Below are 27,736 nucleotides of genomic sequence, written 5' to 3' on the forward strand. Positions count from 1 at the left end.
CATTTGTCCCTCAAACCACTTCTTAACAACGGTTTCTTGGTGACATTATCCAGCTGAAAGAGGCCACTGACATCAGAGAAGAGCGTTTCCATTAAAGGAAGCACATGGTCTTTTCAATGCTTGGCTAAATCAGACCTAAGAACCCAAGGTTTCCCAGCCAAAACCTAAATATCAACATCAAACTGAACATGTGTTTGATTCTGCTTGGTGAAATAAATCCCAGTGGGCCATTGGCGTGACAGCATAATAAAGTTACCGTCACTCTACATCCTCAGCTGTCGATAAATAACCAAGAATCAAACCAATGCTGGAGATTCATAACTCAAAAAGGTCAGGGTGAGAGTTAACCCAAAAGGTCGATGGGAGAGGGGCTAAAAGTAAACCTTTCATTGTGGGACTGTGAGTGGCCGACTGACTGCTCGTGAATCTGGGACCAGGAAGACTCCCTGCAGAGACATCATTTCTGAAAAGGGGTTCAGGAAAGTACATTTCTCTAGACTCCATGAACATCAAACTGCAAGTCACCTTCCTATCAGAACCAGGGTGATCTTCTGCAGCAAAACAAGGGTCAGCTCTCATAAATTATTCCAGACTGTCGATGCTTCCTTCCTTTCTACGGATTCTTTTTACTCTTGCATTTTATTTGACATGGAAATTACTGAACAGTTGGTGTTCATGTCATATATTTGTACACCACCACCACCACCCGGCGATTCCTTTGGTAAACAGTCAGGATGAAAACCATGTAAAAAGAGTACAACATTTAACGTGCTAATTTTCTCTGCCTGCTTGACCATGAAACCTCACCAACGCTTCTCAAAGTGTCATGTATTGGAATGGAAGCACGTGATTTGATACAGCACGAGAGAAGAAGAAGAGGAGGAGGAGGAGGAGGAGGAGGAGGAGGGAGTTGTTTTGATGTTGAATGAATGACAGTGAGAGACAGGAAGCAATAACGTGACGCCACTGATGCAATCCGACTTCTGAAGGACACATGAAGGCCGATGATGGTGACCAACCAGTGCTTACAATGAAGTGACGACAGACACAAAACAGCAGATCTTTTCAGACACATAGATTCAAATACTTGCACAGTATAAAAAAAAAAAAAAAAAAAGATAAACTACATCCTTTATTGACTCCCAACACTACAAACCAAAATGTAAGACGAGCTGAAATAATAAAAATAACCTTGTATAAAAATGAATGAATAAATAAATTGGGCCACTTCCAGCACCAATTTATTTGGGTCATCCAGACTTTGGTGCAAGTATTTTTCAGGTCCTCTCACATTAGCAGCGATCGACTGCTGCATCGCCGTCTTCAGCTGACATTTCCCCCATTCACAGATATCAACATCGTGAGTCTGCTTCTAAATATACAACTGCTAAACTGAGGCTTTGCACACTCCTACACACCAGCCTCTCCGTCACACACCCGCACACAGGGAAGGAGCTGCTCATCACACACCGCTAATGAACTGGCTCTGATTCAAGGGGCATTAAACCAGGAATGTGTGTGAGAATTTAACCCTTTGAAAACAAAAGGTGGAAGTTGGTTTTCAGATCAGGTTGCACCGACAGTGTCGCTAATAAAAATGTGCTACAGTACGTAAATGAACAGCAATCTAACAGAAGCAAAACATTTTCAAATGAGGTTTATGAATCCTAATTATATTATTAAATACTATTAGCAGTACTCAGTATCTACAAAAAACAAACATAAATACTGTAGAGAAAGAAAGAAAGAAAGCTGAGCTTAATGTGACTGAAGAATTAATTCAATCGGTACTGCATTACAGTTAGGAAAATTAATGAACTGAATGAATAAAAGGATTATATTTGTTTTTCACGTCTCACTGAGAAACAGTACAATTCAAAGCAGGGGTGTCAAATTAATTTTAGTTCGGGGCCCACATACAGAACTATTCCATCTCGAGTGGGTCAGACCAGTGAAATAGTGCAATAATCACCTTTAAATTTACACTTTAAGGATTTTCTTTGTTTGTTTACGAGATTGAAAGGTCTATATTCTCACAGAAGCCAAACAATGACTACAGAAAATGCCTACAAACTCAAAATGATGTGTGATTAATGAAACCTTCTGGTGCGAAACAGTGAAATGTCCAAAAACAAAAACCGGTTGCATTATGCATGTTTTGTTTATTTTTCAGACTCATCGTGACAGCATGGCTTTGAGGCTAGTTCACAAGCAATGTGGTAGTGAGCTTTCATGGCAGCATCACAATGTTTTCTTAGACATGTTTACAACTTGCTTGGTGTTTTGGCCGGATTTTAGTCTCTTGGAGTCTGTTGTTTGTGTGCTGAAGCCTTATGATTGACACCCTTGATTTAAACTATAATTTGATGTATTATTAGTGTTTAATAGAACTAATTATTGTAAAGGTATTGTAGTTAATGAGTGAAAAACATTACTGCAGGGCAACTTATTGACTGGTTGTAGTTTATTGAATTGTTTGTTCTGAGATGTGAATTCTAGAAGTGTATATTTGATTATGTTCCAATAAAACTCATATCAAAACTTGCTGTTCGCTGCCACATAGTGATCACAAATTCTGGGTGTAAATATTTGCAAAGATTTGACAATATTTAATTTTTAGACTTTAAGTATTTTCTCCCTGTGTTTCTTTGCAGTGTGGTGGTACGAGAATAAAGCGTCTCCATGAATCAGAACCAGATTCGGGTGTGACGCTACATAACCGGGTAAGGGGGGTCAGTTAGCTGTTAAAAGCCACACTATACATTATGCTCAGGTAGCAGGATCCTAGCATTTCATTTTTTACCTCCAAGAGCTAGAGCATGCAAGGAAAAAAAACAAAACAAAACAGAAAAACACAAACATTTGTTCATGTTAGTGCACTACAAATCCAACTTGAAACACTCTCACACTCATCTACAATACATACAACTCTGCTGAAGAGGGGAGCCCTCATCCTCACTCCGCTGAAAGAGAAGCGTTATGTTTACGCCGTGGACAGATCAACTGGACGCCACGTTTTAAAAAAGAGAAAAGATGCTTTAAAGGGGCATTATGTAAAATATAAGCCACGTCTCAGATGTACATTGGGTGGCAGTGTTGAGACATTTCTAGTCTGTTGTTGACTTCCAGCTTTGGTTCTTCTTGGTCGATATATGTTGTGCTCCGCTGGGTGAATGGTAAATACTTTATCACATAGATAAAACACGGTATAATCTTTAGCCATTCTTCTACTTCTTTGAGTGACTCAATACACCATCTAGTGGTGAAAACTTGTACTGAAAGACTACACAGTAAGTTGGAAAACTTGCTGACTTTGGGAGTTTCAGAAAATAAAATCGTCCTTGACGTGACATGAGGACAGTTGTTTTGGTCTGAGACTCGATTCACACCATGACGTTTCAAGTGAAAACGCATCATTCTGCTGATTTGGTTTTAGAGAGTTTTCGCGGTTACAAGGCAAAGTTTTAAAAATAATGTCCATTTACACAGAACCGGCAGAAACGCTGAAAACAAAGCAGTTTTAACTAGTTGGTGCAGAAAACAATACGCTATGAACATTAACAATAGAAGGACAGACCTCTGAACGGACTGACAACGAAGTTGGATTGTTATTACGGCTGAGAGTCAATTTATTACCACCTTAGTACACATGTGCAGTTGGAGCGTTTTCTGAAAAGTTCCCCTTTGGGGGAATTTTTTTTAAAAGTTGGGTTTTCAATGCAACAAAAGATTTCTGTTTTCTCTTGCAAATGTTGTGTGAAAGGGGATTTAATCTGCTTATTATTTGAGGTTCTATTGATTCACATTAAATGAAAATATCACATATTGCACCTTTAAAGATCCAGAGCAGTATCAGAGTTCTAGAACTTTCTCTTCAAAGCTCAGTGTCAGCAGTCCCAGTGGTTTGGAGCTGAACAGCGGCTGCCATAGTGCAGCAGAAACAGGAAGATTCACACCTTTAAAATGTTGAAGTAATAAAAAAATTAATAAAATCCAATTCTTTACCTGTTTGAGATGTTTCTTAAGCTCGAGTGCTTCGGGCTCTGGAAGAGGCGGCAGGATCTCTGCATTGGTAGGCGCTAAAACCTGAGGGAAGAAACTACATTTCAATCCAGACACAACATAAAATATTAAGTTCATTCGCCTTAATCTGGGCATCACGAGTACAAGCACACGCAGATCAGATGGAGGTGCAGAACGCCACGTGCATCTACACACCTTGCTGCTGTCGAGGTCAACGAGCCACACGTCGTCCGGCACTTTGAAATCAGCTTTGTAGAGGAAGAAGCTGGCCGGCACACCGATTATGTACGGAGTAGGAGCAAGAAGGAGCTGAGGGAGGAAGAAAACATATCAGCTGGTCACTAATCAGACAGCAACAGGGAGGAAATCCAACTATTTACAAGAAAACTAGTCAAAACAAGCATACCTGTTCAGCAGAGGCCATACATGTTGGTAGTAAGGGGATGACGGGGAACATGTACTCCAGTGGGTAGATCATGGCCACAAAGGCCATTACGCTCATCGACAGAGCGTTGTAATCTCTGGATTGAAGAATAACCTGCCAGAAAAAGACTGAATGACTATAAATCACAAAATATACAAGTTTTATGAGGCAGATGTTACAAACATTCACTTTGTAAAAGAAGACTTTCATATGTTTCTGCCAAAATATACTGAGAGCCGCTGAGAAGAGCAGAAAGCTGCAGGAGGCGGTGAGGGTGAACATCACAGACCGATCAGTACACTACCTTCCCAGCAGAGACATTTACTCTGGTAGACTGCAAAACAAGGCCAACTGTGCTTTAAAGGACCTCACCTGTTCTTCCTGCTAACCCTCTGGAAGAAAACCACACACTCAACTACAGCAGAGGCCATCAACAGAAAAACAGGAATGACCTGCAGCAGGTGGTGAGGGTGAAACAGCACATCATGAATCTAAAGAGACTTCTCAGAAGAAACCACTTCCTACTGCCCAGGAGTCACAACTCAGCCCCACTGCCACGACACCAGGAGAAATAAACCCATTCCCATTCATTCTGCAAAAAAAAAAAACATTGTCTCCTCTTTAAACAATGATAATAAATTCAATTCCTATTGTGAAAAAGACGCACATATACACCGATACACACACACAGACAGGCAGCGGTCGGATCTTGTGCTCCATCAAACAATGGCTGGACTCATTTTGCCTTGAATTTGTACCAGCGATATTAAAAACTGAGCTTTTATGAAGAATTCATTTGGCACCACTCGGAAAGCTTTCAGGCAGCACTTAGTTCAGCCCGGCTGAATTTTATGAAGTACTGAATTTTAAAATACCCAAAATGGATGAATTGTAGAGAGAAGCCTTTCATACAGACTGGAGGATTCAGTCGCTGTATCTGGATGCAAACAATAGAAATGCTAACGTAGGAGTCCACATGTTCAGAAACACTTTGAAAATCAATTTTCAATTCAAGATGATTTTACAGGAATCAAATTCAACTAAAGTATCTGGATATAAACCTGCACAGAGTGATTCCTGCTGCTGTCCAGTCTGGGAAAAGATCACATCAACGACCCAAAAGATTAAAACTTCAGGCTGAAATCTAAAATGATAAGCTCATACTTCAGCAGCAGTTAAAATATCACTTACTTGATGGATTGCGATTGAAGACTGCGAAAGCCTCATGATACTATAAGGGTAGACAATGTTTTAAATACTTCACTGACAATGTTTTACCTGCTTTAGACCACGACGCTTTAAATGAAAATAATTTTTGCATATTAGTTTCAGAAGAGTTTTGCATTTAAAACAGCAACATTTTGAAAACTACACCATTGAATAGACCCGCTAAACAGTGGAGTGAGCATTCCAGGTCACGAGTTGGCGCCGTTTGTTTTTTGTGTGCCCAGAGAACGATACACTATAAACAATTAACAATATGGACTGGGAGTCGAGCCACTCTGCAGGCCGCCATCGTTATGACTGTCAATCCGCCGGTCTTCCATTAGCACTTGAAATCGTTGTGTAAACTGGGCTTAATTAACTTCCATATAAAAAATGATGATTTTAGCTGGCAGGAAGGTTACGAGCCCTCCAGGATCATGCCATGTGCTCACCACTGCAACACGGCCAGTGCACAGACTACAGCCTGCTTCCATATGTAATATGAAACACATCCACATATCAGAAATAAAGCAGAGATCACTTTTCCTGTATTGATTCATTACTAAGGTTCGTCGTCTGTGTGAGTCTCTCGGGAATCTTGTCAATGTCTCAGTATCAATGTCACGGTCAACCAAGAGTAACTCTAAACCAGCAGGAGCGGAACCAGGACCGTGGTGAGTAATTCCTCCAAGGATAAAGAGGAGAGTCGTCCTCCTCCTTCATCAACGTTTCACAGAGCGCTCACTCGTCTTATTTGCTGGGTTGGCCTACATCGTGGACAGAAAACGTCTGAATCGGGTCACGCAGGACATTTCTCCGGAGGCGAGCGTGTTCTCTGTCAAAGCATGAGCGTGCAGCTGCACTCCACAGGAAAGCAGTGACCAATCACAACACACTAAAAATAGTCTGGCCTGTCCCCTTTTCCCTTCTAACAATCCGTCTGAGCTTCAATAGAATCCCAGAGGAGATCCAGACAGAAACACATTTCCTCTCCGTCTGCGTCTCGTCTACTAAATAGAAAAGTCGTAAAAATAGACGTTCCCAAGTGCTCATTAATAACAGCGGGTGCTTCGTACCTTGTGCTCCAACAGGATGCAGCTGAGGACCTGCAGACAGGCGTCCACACCCAGCAGCTCCAGGGGCAGGTGCAGGGGGAAGTCCACCATGGAGAAGCGCGAGTTGTCGGGCAGGGCGAAGGTGAGAGAGCGTTTCAGGTTAGAGGGCAGCACTTCCACATCCACGCGCCTCTGACCCGCCAGCGGTACCGGTGAGCGCAGCAGCCGGTACACCCAGGACTCGATGTCGCGGAGGTCAGCCAGCAGCTGGCTGCCTTTCTCCTCCACAGACAGAGCGCCGGTAAACACTCGCCACATGGTGTCCCTGAGACAGACACAAACAGGAAACACAGGTGGAGTTTCTTTTTCCAGCTTTTCAACCTGAAATCTTGTGTTATAAAATAGTTTCTGTGTCAACTCTCTGTCAACAAAGAGTAAAAGAAAGGATCCCAAATTCTTGATGAATTTCACATTAAAGAAAAAAAATGCTACTAATAGTTGTTGGCAACCAAAAGAAATGAAACGCGTCCCTCTTTGTTTGCCAATCGAATGCTTAGAATGAGAAATATCTGCTAAGTCTGGTAGTTTTTAAAAAGTTTGCTTTATATCAAATTCATAAAGGCAAAGTACTTCTATTTCACATTTTTCTTTGTAACATGACGTCTTTCCACAAGGTCAAAGGATAAATTCATGTTTTGAAAAAGGCATGCCGCTGATTTCAAGCTTTAGCTCCCAATAAACAAAGAAAACACTGAAGTAGTAAGGCCCGAGGGTTAAAACCGGATCGCAAGAGGCTCCAATATGGCCAAACCACCAAGCAAATTGTAAAAACTTCAAAGAAAACTTCATTTTTTTACACATTTCCTGAGAGTAGGACACAGCAAAACACCAAGACCCGAGCTGAGATATCCAACTCGTCTCAAAGCCAAATGCAAAAAAAAAAAAAGAAAGCCAAAAGCACATCTTTTGTCCTTTACATCCTGTCAATACATGAGCTCTCCTTTAATTTAAAAAAATGTATGGAAGTAAATTAGTGCATGTACATTTTTTCATCTTTCCTTTGCTTTCCTATATTACCAATAAATATTAAATACATGTAAAATATTGTATATCACAATGAAATAACAAGAGGACAAAAACTCCTGTTTTTATATATAAGACAAATAATAAGACCAAATTATGACTGACAGTTATACTTTAATTATACATTTAAAAAAATATTGGTGCTTGTACATTTTCAATAAATATTTTAGTGTTATAGTATTACAGATTAAGAGAAATTACAGCTATTTTATTCCCAAGGATCTGAGCGATAACACTTAATACTATGAGTAAATGAGTGAAACACAGAAGAGGCACTCGAACAATCACGGAAATATCGACAAGGTGTCGTTACCATTGAAGTGTGCGTGTGTGTGTGTGTGTGTGTGTGTGTGTGTGTGTGTGTGTGTGTGTGTGTGTGTGTGTGTGTGTGTGTGTGTGTGTGTGTGTGTGTAAATCATTAGTCCATCAGAGCCCTCCCACCGGCTGCAGCTGCTACCCGAAGGCAGGCAGAGACCTCAATCTGTCAGAGCCACCGAGCGCAGAGCAGAGCAGCGCAGCGCAGAGCAGCGCAGACAAGAGCAGAGCAGCGCAGAGCAGAGCAACGCAGAGCAGAGCAGCGCAGAGCAGGCGTTGTGCAATGACTCGACTTGTTCACTGATATTACAACGTATCTTGACCAACGTCAAAGAAAAACAACAAACTAAAGATTGTGAGGTTTGTTTCTAGAGAGGTCTCAGTCCAGCGCAGGGTACTATCAAGGGAAATGACTGGCGGATTAATTCCAGTGTGGCGATGACAGGAAAAGCCACTCGCTCCATTTCTATAAATACCAATCATGCCGGCTGGAAAGCCGGTGAGAAGAAAGAAGAGCTAATTCACCCTTTAATCATTCAAAATTGCAGTGTACTGCGTCGCCCGTGGCAACAGCACAACCCGAAGAGTTAGACAGCACAACGTCACGGCAGCAGACGCCGGGATCGTGGTCTGAAACCAACCAACAGAGGCGGTCCTCACGTCAGGGCCCCGACTGGACGACCGCGTGATCAGTACGGAGAATAATCGGCCCGAAATCAGAGAAATTACATCACATCCAACATTTACATTTTGTGCCTCGAACGAAATATCACAATAATAATAAGAAAACATTACTTTATATTATATGTTTTGTGAATATTTTAAATGAGTGTTTGAGTTGTAGTTACACACGTTATATCTAGTCTCATTTTAGGCGAATCTGGAGCTTTCGTGTTAGATTCTTCATCAGCTGAGCCTTTCTTAATATTCAACGCCAAATTCTTCAATTCTTCAGTCAATGAGGCGGCACAATATCAGCTGAATATGGGATATTTCTCAATAACAATATGATTGGCGACAACTATAAGATTTAAGTTGACAACTTGTTTTTTTAATGATTTTTCTTTCTGACTTCAGCCCTGTGGCTCACAAGTCTAAAATAATTGGAACTGTCGATCGTGCAAATCACAATTAACTTGATCGTTTTTTGTTTTTTTTTACCACATTGTCATTTGAATATGCAGAGCATGAATACAGACATAACTGACCATAGTCCAGTCAATCTTTAGCAATATACTGTGCAGTCCTTCTTAACAATATTTGTATTTATTTTTAGACATTCAACAACATGTTGACATTTTTCAGTTTATGTGGAATAAATATAAAGTTTTTTTTAGAAAAAAAATAATTCCAGTGTAGTTTCACTTGTAGTTGATTACAGTTAAGGCAGTTTAACAGAAGTTGTAGTTGAGTAAAGATTTTCAGTAGACAATAAGCCTCAGTACCTGAATTTCCGGTGTAATGGCTCAGAATTGTTATATAATGAGCATTATTCTTACAAATGGGCCGAGGCGATGTGCTGTGGCTATTTGGGTTGTGAGTATTTGTCATCCAGGTGGAGTGCGATCGCGTCGCCTGCGCTGTGAAAACAGGACGCGAGCTGCAGATGTCCCGCAGAGCGCCGAGGAGCCTCAGACAAAAGGCTCCTGTGACCAATCTGCCACGCAAACATACAGATAACAGTTGGACAGAGACGCAAACAGATGGGAGGAGCGAGGATGGCAGCAGAAAAACATCGGCAGGAACAACAAAGATATTTTCTCCTTAAAAAACACAAAAAACAATTCAGCGGCAAAGATGAGCTTCAAGTAACTGTGTCAAAACCTTTGAGGCCAAATCATAAGCAGAATGTGAAAATACTCCTGTTCAACTCTTCCAAACTTAATTCATGTCTTCACAGGGTAACATTTTTACCCCAGCCGAAAACTCCCTCCGAGTAGTAAAATAAATAGAATCCGACATTAATACATTCATAATTACCTCCAAATAAATGAAAGTGTTTTTACAGCGTTCAATATTGGTGGAGAACATCAGCCATCGTGCCCGTTTTACTTAATAAGACAAAAACTTTAATAAATTGTCGAATATGAGCAGCGTTTTCCTTCATTTGACCCACAAGAGTGAATCTGAAGGTCTCGTTTGATCCGGAGCCACAGTGTCCAAGAATCTGCAGAAAATCTGACGCGTCAACATTTTGCATATTTTGTTCAAGTTAGAAGAACTAATTAGATTTTTTTTTTGCTTTCAAGTCAAAATGAGTCGTTTTGTCTCGAGCAGTAAGTTCGATGTATGAAAAGTTTAAGTCCGAGAGTGGAAGCCTAACTTTTTTGGAGTCAGCATGTTCTCCCTGTGCGGGGTTTAGTCCAGGCGCTCCAGCTTATTGCCTCCATCTATTAAAAAAACATGTGCCTGTTTGAGTCAACTAAATCCTGTCTTCATCTTCATCTCGTCTATATCTACACGTTTTCACTTGTACAAGGTTTTTTTTTTTTTATTATTTCCTCTCTAATGATTATTTCTTTGGTTGTATATTTGTATTAAATGCTGCAACAAATCCAAATAAGCCCCCGGCGAGACTCTCAATCTCAAGGTCGTGGGTTCGTGTCCCACGCCGGGCGCCACCTTCCCGTGGGCTCACCACCTGCAGGAAGGTTCTTAATGTGACCCGCGACCCGGAATCGGATAAGCGGGAGTAAATGAATGAACGAATGAACAAACCCAAACAATTTCCCCCTCAAAACACTAAATTGCCAGTGGTTATTCTAAATGCACGTCACAATAGAAGAACATGAAAACTCAACATGGTAAAATCCCCAAGTGATGACAAAAGTCAACATCATGAGTAAATTAAATAAAAGAGAAGCTGTTCTATTTCATGTTTTATGTTCCAGGCTCCTCTCAGAGAGGTAAGCCCTCTTTCATGACAGCGTCAGCAGTTTGTCAGCTCGGCTCTCAGTGTTTCTAGTGTCAATGTTTTACAATTTGTTTGGTGGTTTGGCCGGATTAGAGCTTCTTACAGGTCGATTTTGGCCAGTGAGTCTCATGTCTGACAACCTGATTTAGAAAACAAACGAGCCGTGTTCACGAGTGGGTGTGATCCCCGTCCTCACCTCTGGGTGGCGCGGGGGAGCCCGGCGCGCTGCGTTAGCCTCTGACTGCAGCAGTCCACCAGCCTCTTGAGAATGTACAGGCATTCTCTGAAGGTGGAGAAGAAGGGGTAGTGGCTGAGTATGCACAGTGAAGTCAGGGTGCTGTTGCGGTTCCTGGCGGCCATCTTGGCAGCGCTCCGTCTGTGCTGCGGGGACTTGCCGGCGACTGGCTCGGCGCCCGATTGTCCGCTCTCCTCTCGGGAGGCGGGCGGCAGAGCCGACTCGGCATTGTTGGGCGGGGAAAGCGTAGAGGGCGGACCTCCCGTGCCGACGTCGGTCCCCTCGCCGGCGGGCTCTGCAGCCGGCGCCGGCGCCTCGGCGTGCGCCGCTTTGTCACCGCGGGGCCGGTGGTGCCCCTTCTGGAAGGAGCGGTAGAAGTTGACACAGATCCCGTAGCGGGTGATTCCTGAGTCCTTGTCGGTCAGCGTGAAGACGAAAGAGGAGTCGTCGCGGAGGCTGACCCTGCGCTGTCGGATGCTCAGGCAGCCCTCCGGCTGGCAGAAGAAGACCACGTCGGGCGGGAGCAGGAAGTCGTGGTGGTCCTCCAGCGGGTAGCGACGGAGCAGCTGTGGAGTCTGAGCCACGCTGTCGCTACTCGGCTGCCTAAAAGCAGAGAAACACAAACACTTGTTCTTAATACACATGTTCGGTAGCTTTTGTGCTCTTCTGGGGCGTGTTCATATTCCCCTGTTTGGTCCGGACGGCAGTTCTCTTCAGGGAAAAACCGTTTCGTTTGGGCGACGAGAACACGCCCACGAACACCGAACCGGAGCAAACAAGCCATCTCTGGTCTCGGTTCCTTTACAAACGATCTTTCTAGCTAGCGGGGGCAGAGGGTGGGGTGAGAGGATGTGACGTAGTACGCAATGTATTCTGGGTAGTAACAAACAATGCTAACTGCACAAATCAAAAGAATTCGATGCAAAAAGAAAAAGTTGGAAAATATCTATAACATAATATAACATGCATGTTTTTGGGAATGTGGGAGGAAACCGGAGTACCCGGGTTTTTCCAGGCGGTTTGATCCGATCTCTAAAGTGAATGTGAACGTCACCTGAGACAAAAGTGAACCGAGTCCCGGACTATCCCAATGTCAAAGCCCCTTTAGACTAGACTCTATTAATTATGTAACTCTTAAGTTTACTTGTTTACTATGTTTTAACATTAACTGAAGTACATACATACGTGACTTGGGATGCACCAATACCACTCTTTTAAAGGACAAGTACAAGTAGGAGTATTAACCTATAGCTACTATGTGTTGACGTGAACCACCTCTGCACGGCCTTTTCGTCGAGGCTACACACACATCCAACAGCCTTGAAGGCTCCAGTTTACTACTGTGTCTACAGTACGCATAGGTCAGCGTGTAGTACACCCTACAGTACACACTGACCTACTGAATCAAGTAACTGTACCAGAAAAAAATCTTTATTTTATAGATTTTAATGTTTTCCTAAAAATTATTCGGTATGACCACCTTTTACTGGATTATTTAATTTGAAGTGTTTCCACATTTTACATCTGTGTTTTATAAGCATTTGTACATTTAGTATATAATAGGATCAGTTAACTAAAATGTTCTAATTTCTGCAAACTGCTAAAATAGAAGCAAATCTCTCCAGTTTTCAAAAGGTGCAGTTTATAAATGAGAAATTACAATCTGTCAGTTTCCTCTCATGTTTAAACAACAGTTTAATTTTAATTTAAATGGCTGTTAAACGGGACAGCTCTTCATTAAGGATGAATTCAAGCTTTTACTCATTTAACAGCAAAGCTAAGTGGCCGATAAAACACTGAGAATAATTGTAAACAAAGTTGGTTGTTAAACTAAATGGCTGCTTTAGAAAATGTGGTTTTAAAGGTAAAAACCAAGTGACCGTCTTCACACAGGATCTTTTCTGTAAAGCTCTGAAAGCTACAGCGAGGAAACGCCCTTTTATTTCACTCTGTGCATTTGAATCCTTCTTCCACCCTTAAGCTACTGTGCTTCTATAACAAGGAGCCTTTATGCTTCATTACACGTACGAGTGGAACCGCCACAGAAACTCTGGAAATGCGAGAAAATTCAAACATGACAGATTATTGAGGTGAAAATACACAAATTAAAACGGTGAAACAGTGAGCTACATTTTTGAGAGAAAATCATTATGAGAAAGAAATAAGTGGAGGTTGAATATGAATTGTTTTAACTGAAGCACAATTATACAATATGAAGCTATAAAATGGCTTTATCAAATCTCTGATATCAAATAAAATATATTCCTGCTTATTGTAATCATGATGGAGACTTTAGATGGTCTCAAAACATGAATTCAGCAAAATAGGAAATCCGCTTTAATTCATGTTAACGACAACATTATCGGACTTTAATTTTACTGACAATTAGACAAATTTGACATGAAGTTTACACGTAAACTCACACATATTTCAATTAGGGATGCACCGATACCGATGTCAGTATAGAGTATCAGTTCCGATACTGCACAGACGAATCGTATTCGTACTGGGAAAAAGATCCCGACACAACCCGGCAAGTGTTACAAGACATCCTGTCAGCAGGTTGCCCGCAGGTACACAAGAGAGCACGAGTGATGTCAGCAGTCTGGAGATTCTTTGATATTCATCAGAATGAATATGTAATGAAAATCTAGATATTTTTGTAAAACCAAACAATAACTGCTGAAATAACCACAATCTCAACATAAAACCTTAATTAAACCTTTTGGTGCAAAATACAGAGGAAAGTCCTAAAAGCTTCTCCTGTAGCTGCTGCATTCTGGGTGTTTGAGGCTAGTTTGATGGCTTTCATGGCAGCATCATCGATATCTCAGCTCGAGTCTCAGCGTCGTGTCGTGTCCACTACTCCTAAGAAGTTTGTTTTTTTAAAAAGCTCAACACTTTCTTTGAAACGTTCACAATTTGTTTGGTGGTTTGGCCAAAACGGAGTCTCGTGTTTGACGCCCCCTGCCTTGAGGGATATGAAATGCATCCAACAAGTATTAATTCAAAGATTTTCAAATCTGCAGTAACATTATTCACTGCAAATATCAGTGAAATAGATGAAAGACATTTTATCGAATCACCTCCTTTGACTTTGTATTGGGGTAATCAGTGGGTTCTAAGGTAGACTATATATATATAAAGACATTCAGTGACGGCCTTCCCATGAGCTGTGTGAAAGGAAAAGCTGGGACTGATGCGAAGCTGCAAGACTCCCTACAGCAGCATTAATTAGTTAACATCACTGACATGACAATTGCCACTTTTAGCGACTTTTAATAAATTCATCAGTCGAACTGATCCCATGCTTTGCTGCATCGCACTTCATATAGGATGAAACAAAGACTGTCAGGAAGGATATTTTACTGCTTTTGATCAGAAAGGCTGGAAGGGATTGAATCCCTACCTTGCTCCGACGACCACCAAGTAGTCGAGTAGACGGGGGCACGTTTTCTTTTTCTCCATCTTGGATTGACTCGGTCCTGTGCGTCACGTCATCCAGGATTCACGGTTCCTCCGGACTCAGTGGCGCTCCCGCACATCCGAGACGGCGTGGAGTTCAAACGAGGCGTCTTCGGTTTTCATGGCGAAAAGACGGAGTTACACCTAGAATGCAGAGGAAAGGAGGGAAATAATCACTTTTCTTGAATTGGAGACAGAGGAGGTGGGAGGCTGACACGCGTGATTTGGCTCAACTTTTATGTTGGATGAAGTTTCTGATGGAACCCGAACAGTTTATGGTTGGAGGCGCCCAAGAACACTATGAACGCTTAATAATGATGTCATTCTTTGTAAGTTGCTTGTTAATTTTCAAACTCAGTTAACTTGCATCAAGCAAGCAGTGCCACTAGTGTCCTGATGCATTGTCGGTAGGAGGCTTTCCTTACGTTTCCCCTCCACCTGTTTCACACACTGCTTGAGTCACTAACAAATATTTATTCTGATCAGCAGCTGTGGATCACACCTTCACACTCAACAGATAAGTGGACAAAGAAATAAGCTTTCCTCCTACAAGTGACACCAGAAAGATTATGAAACTGATTAAAACCTGATGAGAGAGCAGTAAAAACATCAATTCTAAAGAAACAGAATCCCTGACAGTTTATGTTGGTGCCACAGGAGAAATGGAAAATTCTTTCCTTTGTGAAACTAAAGTACATTACCGTCGCAGTATGAAACGTCTGAAAAGAGCCTTTGCACATTGCAAGAGCAAGAATTAATGTCGCAATTATCCTTTCTATCAAACAGCTCTGCGGGAATTAAAAACACCGTGGCACAATATTTCAAATTCAGATCCAGAAGACAAGGGAACGTCAGCGATCACAAAGCGTGGAGAAAATCAAGACCCGTCACTCTAGCAGTTAAATTAACAACAAGCTGAGGATTGTGTCCCCGTGACGACCGCCTGCTTGTTTGTGCTAAAGACATTTGTGACCATAAGCAGATTAGGGGGCTTGGTGGCAGAGCGACGTGCACTATGACCCTCAAAACCCTGCGACAGGAGGCAGGTGGCCACAGGAGGCTCAGTCTGAACCTCTACCGGCTGAAAATCAGCCTGTTTGAGCCGGACTGGCATGAGTGACCACCAACAACCACCGAGACGCACGAGACACACCGGTCAGCTATCGTCTGACCAGGTGAGACGAGGAGGACAAAAGATGAGCTGCTGTGGGCAGAGTGTGAGCAGCAGCTTTGTCTCGGCTAAATAAGACCCTGTTTACATGGCGACATCTTGGAAATGACAGAAACACTGAAAACGATGTATTTAGCATGCCGGGCCAAGAGGTGGCGCTTTTGGTTGTTTTTATAATGAAACCACACGAACATGCATGCAGAGAATCCATTCTGGTTCAGCGTCAGTGTGGCGCTGATCACTACGTTATTTCATATTGCATTTCTATTGGCTAGTTAGTTGCTGAAGGCGGCAGCAGCAGTCACCATCAAGCCAAATGTCTGACAGGGGGAAACTTATCACAGGTCGTCTCTGGTCACATGACCATGACAGCGGCCGTCCTATAGCCTGTCTGCCGGTGCGACGGAGGATCAGAGATTTCAAGTCAAGACCAAAGACATCGTTGTTGACTTTCATCCGAGACGCAGAAGAAATATGCTTAAGAACGGCTGGTTTCAGATTAGATTCTCAATATTCAGCCACTAGCCATTCACGCTTTGACCCAATTGAGCTTTCTTAAGCATTGTAATGGAATATTTCTAGATTTATAGAAGCTGTTTATTTTTTGGGGTCATAGCACTATAGCTGTGCAGGTAACTTCAGACTTTTTAGCAGTTTTATCTTTTCTTTAAAATGTTTTGCCACTTTCGTAGTGCAATAGCCATTTTTGGGTGTATACGTATGGGTAGGGGTGTAACGCACTGATTGGTCTACAAGGGGAATATTGCACTGAACGGAACCTATATTGGTAGGAACCTTTGTAGCAGTGGGCTGTAGCAGTAGGCTGTAGCAGTGGGCTGTAGCAGTGGGCTGTAGCAGTAGGCTGTAGCAGTGGGCTGTAGCAGTAGCCTGTAGCAGTAGGCTGTAGCAGTGGGCTGTAGCAGTGGGCTGTAGCAGTAGGCTGTAGCAGTAGCCTGTAGCAGTGGGCTGTAGCAGTAGCCTGTAGCAGTGGGCTGTAGCAGTGGGCTGTAGCAGTAGCCTGTAGCAGTGGGCTGTAGCAGTGGGCTGTAGCAGTGGGCTGTAGCAGTAGCCTGTAGCAGTGGGCTGTAGCAGTGGGCTGTAGCAGTGGGCTGTAGCAGTGGGCTGTAGCAGTAGGCTGTAGCAGTGGGCTGTAGCAGTGGGCTGTAGCAGTGGGCTGTAGCAGTAGCCTGTAGCAGTGGGCTGTAGCAGTGGGCTGTAGCAGTGGGCTGTAGCAGTAGCCTGTAGCAGTAGGCTGTAGCAGTGGGCTGTAGCAGTGGGCTGTAGCAGTAGCCTGTAGCAGTGGGCTGTAGCAGTGGGCTGTAGCAGTGGGCTGTACCAGTAGGCTGTAGCAGTGGGCTGTACCAGTAGGCTGTAGCAGTGGGCTGTAGCAGTGGGCTGTAGCAGTAGGCTGTAGCAGTGGGCTGTACCAGTAGGCTGTAGCAGTGGGCTGTAGCAGTGGGCTGTAGCAGTAGGCTGTAGCAGTGGGCTGTAGCAGTGGGCTGTAGCAGTGGGCTGTAGCAGTGGGCTGTAGCAGTAGGCTGTAGCAGTGGGCTGTAGCAGTGGGCTGTAGCAGTAGGCTGTAGCAGTGGGCTGTAGCAGTGGGCTGTACCAGTAGGCTGTAGCAGTGGGCTGTACCAGTAGGCTGTAGCAGTGGGCTGTAGCAGTGGGCTGTAGCAGTAGGCTGTAGCAGTGGGCTGTAGCAGTGGGCTGTAGCAGTGGGCTGTAGCAGTAGGCTGTAGCAGTGGGCTGTAGCAGTGGGCTGTACCAGTAGGCTGTAGCAGTGGGCTGTACCAGTAGGCTGTAGCAGTGGGCTGTAGCAGTGGGCTGTAGCAGTAGGCTGTAGCAGTGGGCTGTAGCAGTGGGCTGTAGCAGTGGGCTGTAGCAGTGGGCTGTAGCAGTGGGCTGTAGCAGTAGCCTGTAGCAGTGGGCTGTAGCAGTAGCCTGTAGCAGTAGGCTGTAGCAGTAGGCTGTAGCAGTGGGCTGTAGCAGTAGCCTGTAGCAGTAGGCTGTAGCAGTAGGCTGTAGCAGTAGCCTGTAGCAGTAGGCTGTAGCAGTAGGCTGTAGCAGTAGGCTGTAGCAGTGGGCTGTAGCAGTGGGCTGTAGCAGTAGGCTGTAGCAGTGGGCTGTAGCAGTAGCCTGTAGCAGTGGGCTGTAGCAGTGGGCTGTAGCAGTGGGCTGTAGCAGTAGGCTGTAGCAGTGGGCTGTAGCAGTGGGCTGTAGCAGTGGGCTGTAGCAGTGGGCTTTAGCAGTAGCCTGTAGCAGTAGCCTGTAGCAGTAGCCTGTAGCAGTAGCCTGTAGCAGTGGGCTGTTGCAGTGGGCTGTAGCAGTGGGCTGTAGCCATCACAAGTAGTTTTCATCATTTAGACAGTTTTAGGTATTTTAGCTCTCCAGACATCATACGTAAAAAGAACGTCTGCATCGTTGGCAGTAAAAACAAAAAGTGTTCTTTTCTAGCCTCCTTTCTTGATCTGTAAACATGTACATAGATGACTCCACTTTAACACAATATGTCTTTTCTTAAAAAGAAAAAAGTGCTTCCACAGGGCAGGATCTGCTCTCGCTCAGGCCTTCCATGTCCTGGCTGACGGTCTGTAGTCGAACGCTAACAAATGCCATGTGAGGACTTATTTCCCAAACTCCACCCTGAAATGCAAACAGTGAACAGAGCAGGTTTTCTCAGGCACCTACAGCCTGTCATATGTCACTGATAAGCTCCAACGTCTATAGATTCTGCTCGGTGCATACTGGAACCATTTTGAAAAGTATAGTGAGACCGCGTCACAAATCTTGAAAAGTGGAGCCGTACTTCTGAGCTCTTTCTATCAGCCACGCTCGCTCTGCAGCCTCTGTTGTCTGAACCTGCAGATACCGACATCACTACGCTCGTGTGCGTGCAATACTGCGCTCAAGTCCGGCTCGGAAAATCGCCTCCTCTTCCACCCCCTCATAGTCACAAGGAGGCGTTTAGGTACCAAAACATGGTACCGCTTGATCTTACGTGAATTGGTACTCAGTAGTACCGAAGGACTTCGGTCAGTAGCCGTCCTTAACAGGGAGATAAAGCGGTGATCTTGATGTAAAGTGAAGCGGCACACCGAGTTATAGAAGCCCTGCAGGTGTGAGACAGTATTCTGTATTCAGGGACCTGGTAAAGCTTTAGAGCTGCCGAATCTCATGTCTCGCGTGAATTTCTGACGGACAAAAGGAAATGATTGAGAATAACGAGCGAGAGGCAGCAGCCGCACTTCCTGATGAAGACCGGCATCGAACCAGCTGAACATTCAGGCTGATTGAAGCTTCACAAGCATCAAGCCTATAATTATGCCTAATGGCCACTTGTGACTGAAAAAAGCTCCACACAGAGAAACAACCCTAACCTGGATTAACCCTGACACGACAGTCGCTAAAGTGACGACCTTTTCCTCATTAATCATTTCACTTAATAAGAAAACAGAACAACATCCTTTGAAGTCATAAACGACAGAATACTGCCACCGGAGTTGTGTAACGCTTCACGTCCGGACTGAAAATAAGCCGACTCACGGAAACGTACTAAATTCTCAGTGTTTGACGTGCGACTTATACGGAGACTCGGCTCATTCAGACGTGAGCCTCCATGAGTCAGCTTAGCGTCAGCGCTCATCCCACCAGGTAGCTTCTCTGGTCTCCGCCTGACTTCGACATGTCCACCAGAGCAAACCGTCTTCTGGTGTCAGCGGGAATATCTGCTCCGAGACGGCGGTGAAAGAGCAAACCCTCAGGTTGAAGTTAACATTTTCAAGCTATTTATATATACAGGCCACCGACGTGAGGCGACAAGGGAAACCATCATATTCCAAAAAAAACCTCTTTCATCTCTCTGAAATGGATCCTTGGCGCTAAAAAAAAAACTAACAAAAAAACTCACATTTTCTTATTTTGCTGCACAGAAGACAAACTTTCAACTTGAGGTTACAAATTAGAATTTCTTTTTTTTAAGTCTTAGAAGTTCGTCTTCCACTACAAGTAAAGGTTTCTGGCTTCAGTACGAGAAACAAGGAGGAACTTAGGGGGTTAATTATTGTGTAAACTCATTTTCAATATAGAATTACATGTTTCGGTAGTTGATCAAAATCAGCAAAAAACAAGTAATGTTGAAAAAGCTAAAAACTATTTTCTTTTCTTTATGCAGCAAAGAGTAAAATCTAAATAGTACAAAATACAGTCAATATGTCTGATTAAAAAAATGTAAAAGTAATGTGAAATGTAAAATAGTCACAATAAAACATAAAATGATAGCAATCCCTCTCTAAAGTTCTTTACTTTCATAAATGCAACAAACTACAGAATATTTCTAAACATGTAAGAAGCTAATTCACAATAAATACGAGCAGTTTATGTAAAAGCAACATTATCTTTGTTTTTCTTTAATAGGGAGCCAAAAGCAAAATAATAATTGTGGTTTCTAATTACATTGATTTAATTTCCTAAATGCTGCATAAACTATAATCTGTTTATATCTCACAAAATGCTAATTAGCAAAAAAAGCAATCTTTATTTCCATAAATGCAACAAAGATTTTTTTATTTAAACAGAAGCAAGATAGCAATAGAAATATGTCGTCTCTAATTATAGTTCAGTTTCAAAAATGGGACATAAAAGATCATTTGCTGTAACACAAAAAAAATGAAGTTTTTTTTTCTTTAGAGCAAAAATAGAAGCAGCTCAAATAGCTTCCAAAGGTAAAGGAGAGTTTCCCTGGACAAGATCAAATCTATAAGTGAGTTAGCGGCGCGGTCTTTATTGAGCAATGTAATTCTGTGTAACTTTGTGGCTGAAGGCAGATCCTCCCAGTCAGAAGACCAAAACACAACTCTGACCCTCTTTATCTCACAAAACCATCAGGACAATGGATCCACGCGCAGGCCTGGCCGCCCCGACGCTTCCTGGTACGAAGCCAGAGTGCTTTATGAAGCGGCGGCGCTGCAGGCTTTATTTTTTAGAGGATGGAGGGACTGTGACTCCTCTCTGGCTCTGCCATGACCCACCTCGGCGTTCACCCTCGCTCCACTCGCTCAGCAACACGGGACGAACTACACGACACCGTGGCCCACAAAGACGAGATAATGACGCAGGTTAACGTGACACATGAAGGCGAGGCAGCAGCCGCTGCTGCTTATGTAAGCAGAGGAGGAGATGGACGTTATTCACTGCCACTTCCTGCCAGTCAACAGGCTGAGGTCTTTACCTTTAGAGAAATAGAACCGCCACACAATCACGAGGAATGGACGCTGCACTTACACTGACAAACTGCAACCTTTCCTCAAGCGTTACACTGATGAACAGGTCCTACGTGACTTTATGACCCCGCCACAATAAAAAAAGAGAATAAAAAGATAACAGGCCAGACATAGATCAGCCCCACTGAGCTGGTAACCTGCAGGGGACTTCTGATCGAGTACACGTGTAGAAGGACTATTTACTACATCCACAGCAGCAGCAGCAGCAGCAGTTACTCCACAGAGACGGATGCAGAGCATTTTCAAAAAGTGCCACCTTGGGAGCCATTTTCAAAAACTCTTCACCGGCTCTGAGCACCACTGTCGTGTAAAATTGAAAACTGGCTCTAGAACTTAGTTTAACCTCCCGTGGTACTCCGGTCTATAGTAAGAACCGGTATGAGCAGTACGTGGTGTCTTCAGTGTGTATTAGCCGCCGCCCCGTCGGGAATCAAACCGTTGCTGCAGAAGCACACGCGGCAACAAAAGCCGTGAAATCAAAAGAGGCAATTTGTTCTATACTTAAATCCATGAATATTCAACCTGCTTCCACGTTAAAGTTTCGATATCCTGAAGGTTATTTCTCTTTCATTTACGTTTCTTTCATAGCAAATAAATGACCATGTTTTAACATTCTGCTCACAACATATTAAATCCAACACATTTACCTCGAATTAGTCCGATTTGTGTAAAAACATCCCGAATTCATTAACCGTGAAGACTCAAGAACCATATTTCATTGGCTTCATGACTTGTTTGTTTATTGGGATGTTGTATGAAACAGAAGTCAGCTTATCTTTTCTGAACGCTGAATAATTCTGCACAATTACACAGTAAAGTAAAGCTGCACGATACACGCCGTTTTCTACAGATTCATCCAGTACCGATCACTCTGAAACAATTCGTGGCAGTTCAGCGAGTCTTCACGTGTTGATATCATAATACATTTTAAATGTATTACTTGATATCATTAAAGTACTTGTATACAGACGAAGAAAGGGAATGCACACAGTTCACATACAGCTGCACAACGTATTGCACATTGATCATTATGGTGAGAGGCCAACACGAGCAACACGCCCAATGCTCAGGACGACCTGTGTGCCCATGCACTCGGCAGTCCTTCTCTGCAAATTCCAAAAGACATAATATCTAAATATAAAATAAAGCCAAAGTGTGAAGACATTTCAACCACAAAATCGTACACAACAACAAACGAAGCACTCGGCTCACGTGTTGAGCTGCTGAATCTAAGAAGAGTGTTACATCCTCTGTGTTCACTCTTCACATGTGTAGTAAGAGTGGAAGTTGCCGGCTGTGGTGAGACGGCTGCTCACACTCGAGTCATATGAACTGAGAATGACGTGTTTCCACTGCCTTCAGGAAGCAGAGCGCTGAACACATCAACGTACTACAGGCACTTTTACTGAGGTGGTTCATGTTAAACATGATTTACAATCCTCAGCCTCGTTCAGACTTTTAGTGAAAACTCATCGTTTCCATACATTTCATTCACACTGCAACGTTTACATGCAACCATGTCCGTTTACACAGAGAGGCTGAAAACGTTGAAGGCCACTAGTTGGTGCTGTTTGCTTTTGTAATGGACTGAACTGAATGTCCACTATAAAACTACCAAACTACATATTTAATATGGCCGTGATTCAAATGTGCAGCAGCAGCGTTTCAGAAAACTTAGTTTATTACATTAAGTTATCAGTTTATTACATTACCTTTTCAGTTTATTACATTAAGTTATCAGTTTATTACATTACCTTTTCAGTTTATTACATTAAGTTATCAGTTTATTACATTACCTTTTCAGTTTATTACATTAAGTTATCAGTTTATTACATTACCTTTTCAGTTTATTACATTACCTTTTCAGTTTATTACATTAAGTTTTCAGTATATTACATTGCGTTTTCAGTATATTACATTAAGTTTTCAGTATATTACATTGCGTTTTCAGTGGCTCTGAGTGTCGTTTCCAGTTTTCCACTTATAAACGTTGGCGTGTAAACAATCATCCTACAATCTGCCCTGCGAGGGGCTCAAACAGAGACACTGGAGGGGTATCACACCGCGAGCGTTCAGTTTATCCTGTGGCCACCGGGTACAAAGTATTTCAAGCTGCTAATCACGCAAATTTTATGCATTTTGTTTATCACGACTCTCTGCATTTCCTTTCATATTTAAAATAAAGTTATTCAGACATGAATGCAGAGTGTATTGATCACAGGTTTAGTCTTATGTGATAAGTACATTGTATGCTGATATTACCATATATTGTATTCTCCCAGAAAGACAAAGTGAACCGTGTAAACTGTAACTGTGTGATTACTGAGTGGGATTGAGCGCGGGGCCTTCGTCGTCGCTCAGGGGGAGTGCTCCGCTCTATTGTTGGGAGTCAGTCTGACAGTCGACACAAAAGTTCTGGTCTCATTAACGTCGTCTTGTTCAAATCATCCACAACCTTCCAAACCCAGTGAAGTCAAAGATGGAGAGTATTCTGCCAACGCAACGCTGCAACACCTTCATCTCTCCCAAACTTTACCGCTGAACGTCCAGAGATGAAATAGCAGTTTATCATGAGATATGGACATGCTCAGTATCGGGAAAGACGAATGGTCACGGGTACACCTGATCTCCTGATGAGCCCTCATCACAGTGAAACGATGATTCTGAGTGACGCCGCATGACAAGAGGAGAACATGAGACCTTTCATAATGTCGTCCAGGATTAATGGAACGACACGATTTACTATGATAAAGACAAAAGGGGGAATTGTGAGGGCTGTCATCACATTTTGTTTAATTCCTAATTTTGCAAAACTTTTCTTGATTTAAATTCTGTAACGTTCACTTCTCAGAGCATGAATTCTCACACACACACACACACACACACACACACACACACACACACACACACACACACACACACACACACACACACACACACACACACACACACACACACACACACACACACACACACACACACACACACACACACACACACACACACACACACCTGGTCACCAAATTTTATTTGTAATATACGTGTGGTACATTCCACTTAGAATTGTATAAATTAGTTATATTTGTATAGTTTTTCTTCTTCTTTAACTCCACTGACTTGTGCAGTAGTTTGCATTCTCACTTCTCAGCAATAAGATTCCCAGTTCGATTCCCAGGCTTTCAGGGACTTTCTGTGCAGTTTGCATGCAGTACATATGTTTTCAGGATCACTCCCCATATGTCTTTTTTCCGACAACACAATTTCATGAGGTTGTTTGTTGGGAGGGCTGTGCAGTGGTACAGTGGGCGCCTCACACAGAGAGCATCCCCAGTTCGAGTCCAGGGTGGGCTTGGGGAGCATTCCATGTGTAATGTGCACGTCTGCATTCCAGCTGTTTATCACAATTTCCCATATTTGGTCACTATTTAGTTAATCAGCTTTAAATGTATGTTTTGGAGGAAGAAGGGGAGTAAACCCAGCAACTCCACACAAAATGAGACGAGAGCAGTAACCACCCCCGCCCCAAATAGAAAACTAAGATTATTCTAGAAATATTAAATACAATAAGACAAAGATGCGTTGCCTCATTCCCACATCTGAATGCACAACACACAAGGATGGGAGTAAAATTAAAAATGCACAATAAATCCAGTCACGATCTGATGTGATGCGTGTTCAGTGGACGGAGCTGGAGGAGGAGGACGTCGTCAGTAACCTCCAACCAAAGTCACGTCATTCACAGCACACCCACATGAACCCTGCCATGTTCTTTAACCAGCAGAACCATCATCTGGGTTACACAGAACCATCATCTGGGTTACACAGAACCATCATCTGGGTTATGTGAGGATGACAGAAGTGGTAAAACAGCCATTATTGACACGATCTGGATGTGAAGCTTATCAAGGAGTCAGTTCCAGACCCCACATCTCCCCTCATGGTGGCTGGTTTCCACCAGAAAGGTTGATTTTACTAACCAGCTGGTTTATTTTACTAACCAGCAGGTTGGTTTTACTAACCAGCAGGTTGATTTTACTAACCAGCTGGTCAAGAGTAGATTATCCGCTGACAGGAAGACAGCGTCCACTAATAACAGACATGGTGGCAGCGCCTCCCCTGAAACACACACCTCCGACTATAAAACACGTATTTCCATGTCCTCGCGGGGGCTTTTATGATTTTTAACGTGTTAGTTGTCGTTGTTTTAAGCATCCTGGCTTCCTTTATGCTCTTCCTACGTCACGAGTGGATTAGCAGGGAGCTAACTAGCCGCTAACGCTAGCCCGCTCCGGTTGTTTTGCTCATTAAACGTTTGTCAGCGAGAGAAAAGAAGAAGAAACGAGAGAAAACGATCCGCAATGTTGGAGAAAACGTGCAGAGGAAGGGGGAAACACACGCGCACAGCGGCCGAGGTGAGAGCATCCTCACCTGCTCACGGTAGCAGGCTAGCCGCGGAGCCAGCTGCTGGTGACGGCCTGGCCGCTGAGCGTCCTCCCGCCCGGCCGCTGAGCGTCCTCCGCCCGGTCACGGAGGCTCCGGGGCGGCGGGCTTCGTCTGAAATCAACCGGGGGTCTCGCGGGTTCGCAGGTATCATTGGAGACGCGGGGCGAGAAGCTGCCCTCCGTCTGACGGAGCGAGGTGATGCGAAACGAGGGTCCGCCTCTCAGCGAGATGAAGCTCGGTCAGTTACAACCTGCCTTCACAACATCCTCCTCCTCCTCTTCCTCTTCCTCCTCCTCATCAGTCCGCATGCACACACTCCAGTACCTGCTCAATATATATATATATATATATATTCCCACTATATATATATATATATATATATATATATATATATATATATATATATATATATATATATATATATATATATATATATATATATATATATATATAGATATATAGATATATATATATATATATATAGATATATATATATATATATAATTTAAGGTGTTTCCAATCATTACCGGTGCAGACAAAACATTTGTGGGGCGCAACCCCCCCCAATACAAAATACCAAAAAGTAGTGTTGGAGTACTCCAGACGAGTCTCAAGACCATATTGACAAGGTGTTGGTTTTGACTTGGTCTTGGTCACTCCAACTTCTCCTGTCCTCCAGCGTTTCTCCTCCTCCTCCTCTTCTCCTCCTCCTCCTGTTCACCTCCTCCTCCTCCTGTTCTCCTCCTCCTCCTGGTCTGGTCGGTCCAGAAACTTTCAGTATTCTAAGTTTCCAGCTCCTCCTTGATTTTCCTCCATTTGAATATTGGATCATAGGAGCTACATTCAGAATCTGCTGTGTCTGTGTGAGCCGGACTAGCTCCGCCCACACATGCCCATCTTGGGAAGAGGAGGAAGTACTTCCTCTCGTGGTGCCATGTGCCAGAGCAGAGCTGCCTAGTTGTAGGAGGAGTCAAAGGGAGGGCCTACCTTGATTGGGATTGGCTAAACCCCCGATGACACTATATAGGGTTTGATTTCTGATTGGCTGCTTGGAGCAACACACTTTTTAAAACCTGAAACAAGCCAGGGACAGAGAGGACAGACTGTCTTCACTTCTGGGACATCAGTCCAGGTATGAGGACGATTAGTACTGCTGGAGAACCTTTAGGAAGTGGATTTAGTGTAGTATGGCCCCCTTATGCTCGTTATGTATAATTAGTCCATCCATCTTCTTTCCCGCTTAATCCATCTGGGGTCATGGCGGCAGGACGGAGAGCAGAGGAGTCCAGGCATCCCCGTCCTCCACAACTTCCGCCAGCTCTTCTGGGAACCCCGAGACACTCCCAGACCAGATATAATCTCTCCAGTGAGTCCTGGGCTCCTCGGGGCTTCTTCCTAGTTGGACGTACCTGGTAGACCTCTACAGGGAGGCCACCAGGGGGCGTCCTCATCAGATGCCCGAACCACCTCAACTGGATCCTTTCAATGTGGAGGAGCAGTGGCCCTCTACTCCGATTCTCTCCCGGATGGCTGAGCTCCTCACACTATCACTCCATCAGTCGGTCACTCTGTCACTCCATCACTCTCTCACTCCATCAGTCTATCACTCTGTCACTTCATCACTCTATAGCTCTATCACTCATCACTCTATCACTCCATCACTGTCATTCTATCACTCCGTCACTCCATCACTGTCACTCCATCAGTCTATCACTCTGTCACTTCATCATTGTCACTCCATCAGTCTATCACTCTGTCACTCTATCGCTATATCACTCATCACTCCATCAGTCTGTCACTTCATCACTCTATTGCTATATCACTCACCACTCTATCACTCTATCAGTCTATCACTCTGTCACTTCATCACTTCATCAGTCTGTCACTCTGTCACTCCGTCACTCTGTCACTCTCTCTCCATCATTGTCACTCCATCAGTCTATCACTCTATCACGCTATCACTACATCAGTCTATCACTCTGTCACTTCATCACTCTATCACTCTCTCACTCCATCAGTCTGTCACTCTATCACTCTGTCAATCTGTCACTCTGTCACCAAGAGTGACAGCTCTCATTCTCTCGGTCATGACCAAACTTCATGACCACAGGTGAGGGTGGGGA

The 27,736-nt window shown here is 43.5% G+C and overlaps 1 protein-coding gene across 2 annotated transcripts in view; it reads right to left on the minus strand.

Annotated features, from left to right (window-relative positions):
• madd (MAP-kinase activating death domain) overlaps window positions 1-25,907 on the minus strand; it is a 68,527-nt gene extending 42,620 nt beyond the window's left edge. For both annotated transcript variants that reach the window (XM_080458037.1, XM_080458038.1), the window contains exons 1-7: window positions 25,599-25,907; window positions 14,665-14,864; window positions 11,217-11,858; window positions 6,730-7,033; window positions 4,430-4,561; window positions 4,219-4,332; window positions 4,006-4,086 (exon numbers count right to left, since the gene is read on the minus strand). In XM_080458037.1, the coding sequence (XP_080314163.1) occupies window positions 4,006-4,086; window positions 4,219-4,332; window positions 4,430-4,561; window positions 6,730-7,033; window positions 11,217-11,858; window positions 14,665-14,723 (1,332 nt within the window). In that variant the 5' untranslated portion in view covers window positions 14,724-14,864; window positions 25,599-25,907. The remainder of the gene's footprint in view (window positions 1-4,005; window positions 4,087-4,218; window positions 4,333-4,429; window positions 4,562-6,729; window positions 7,034-11,216; window positions 11,859-14,664; window positions 14,865-25,598) is intronic.
• Between the last annotated feature and the right edge of the window lie 1,829 nt (window positions 25,908-27,736).

The sequence above is a fragment of the Lipophrys pholis genome (genome assembly GCF_963383615.2).
Source record: "Lipophrys pholis genome assembly, chromosome: 2".
NCBI lineage: Eukaryota > Metazoa > Chordata > Actinopteri > Blenniiformes > Blenniidae > Lipophrys > Lipophrys pholis.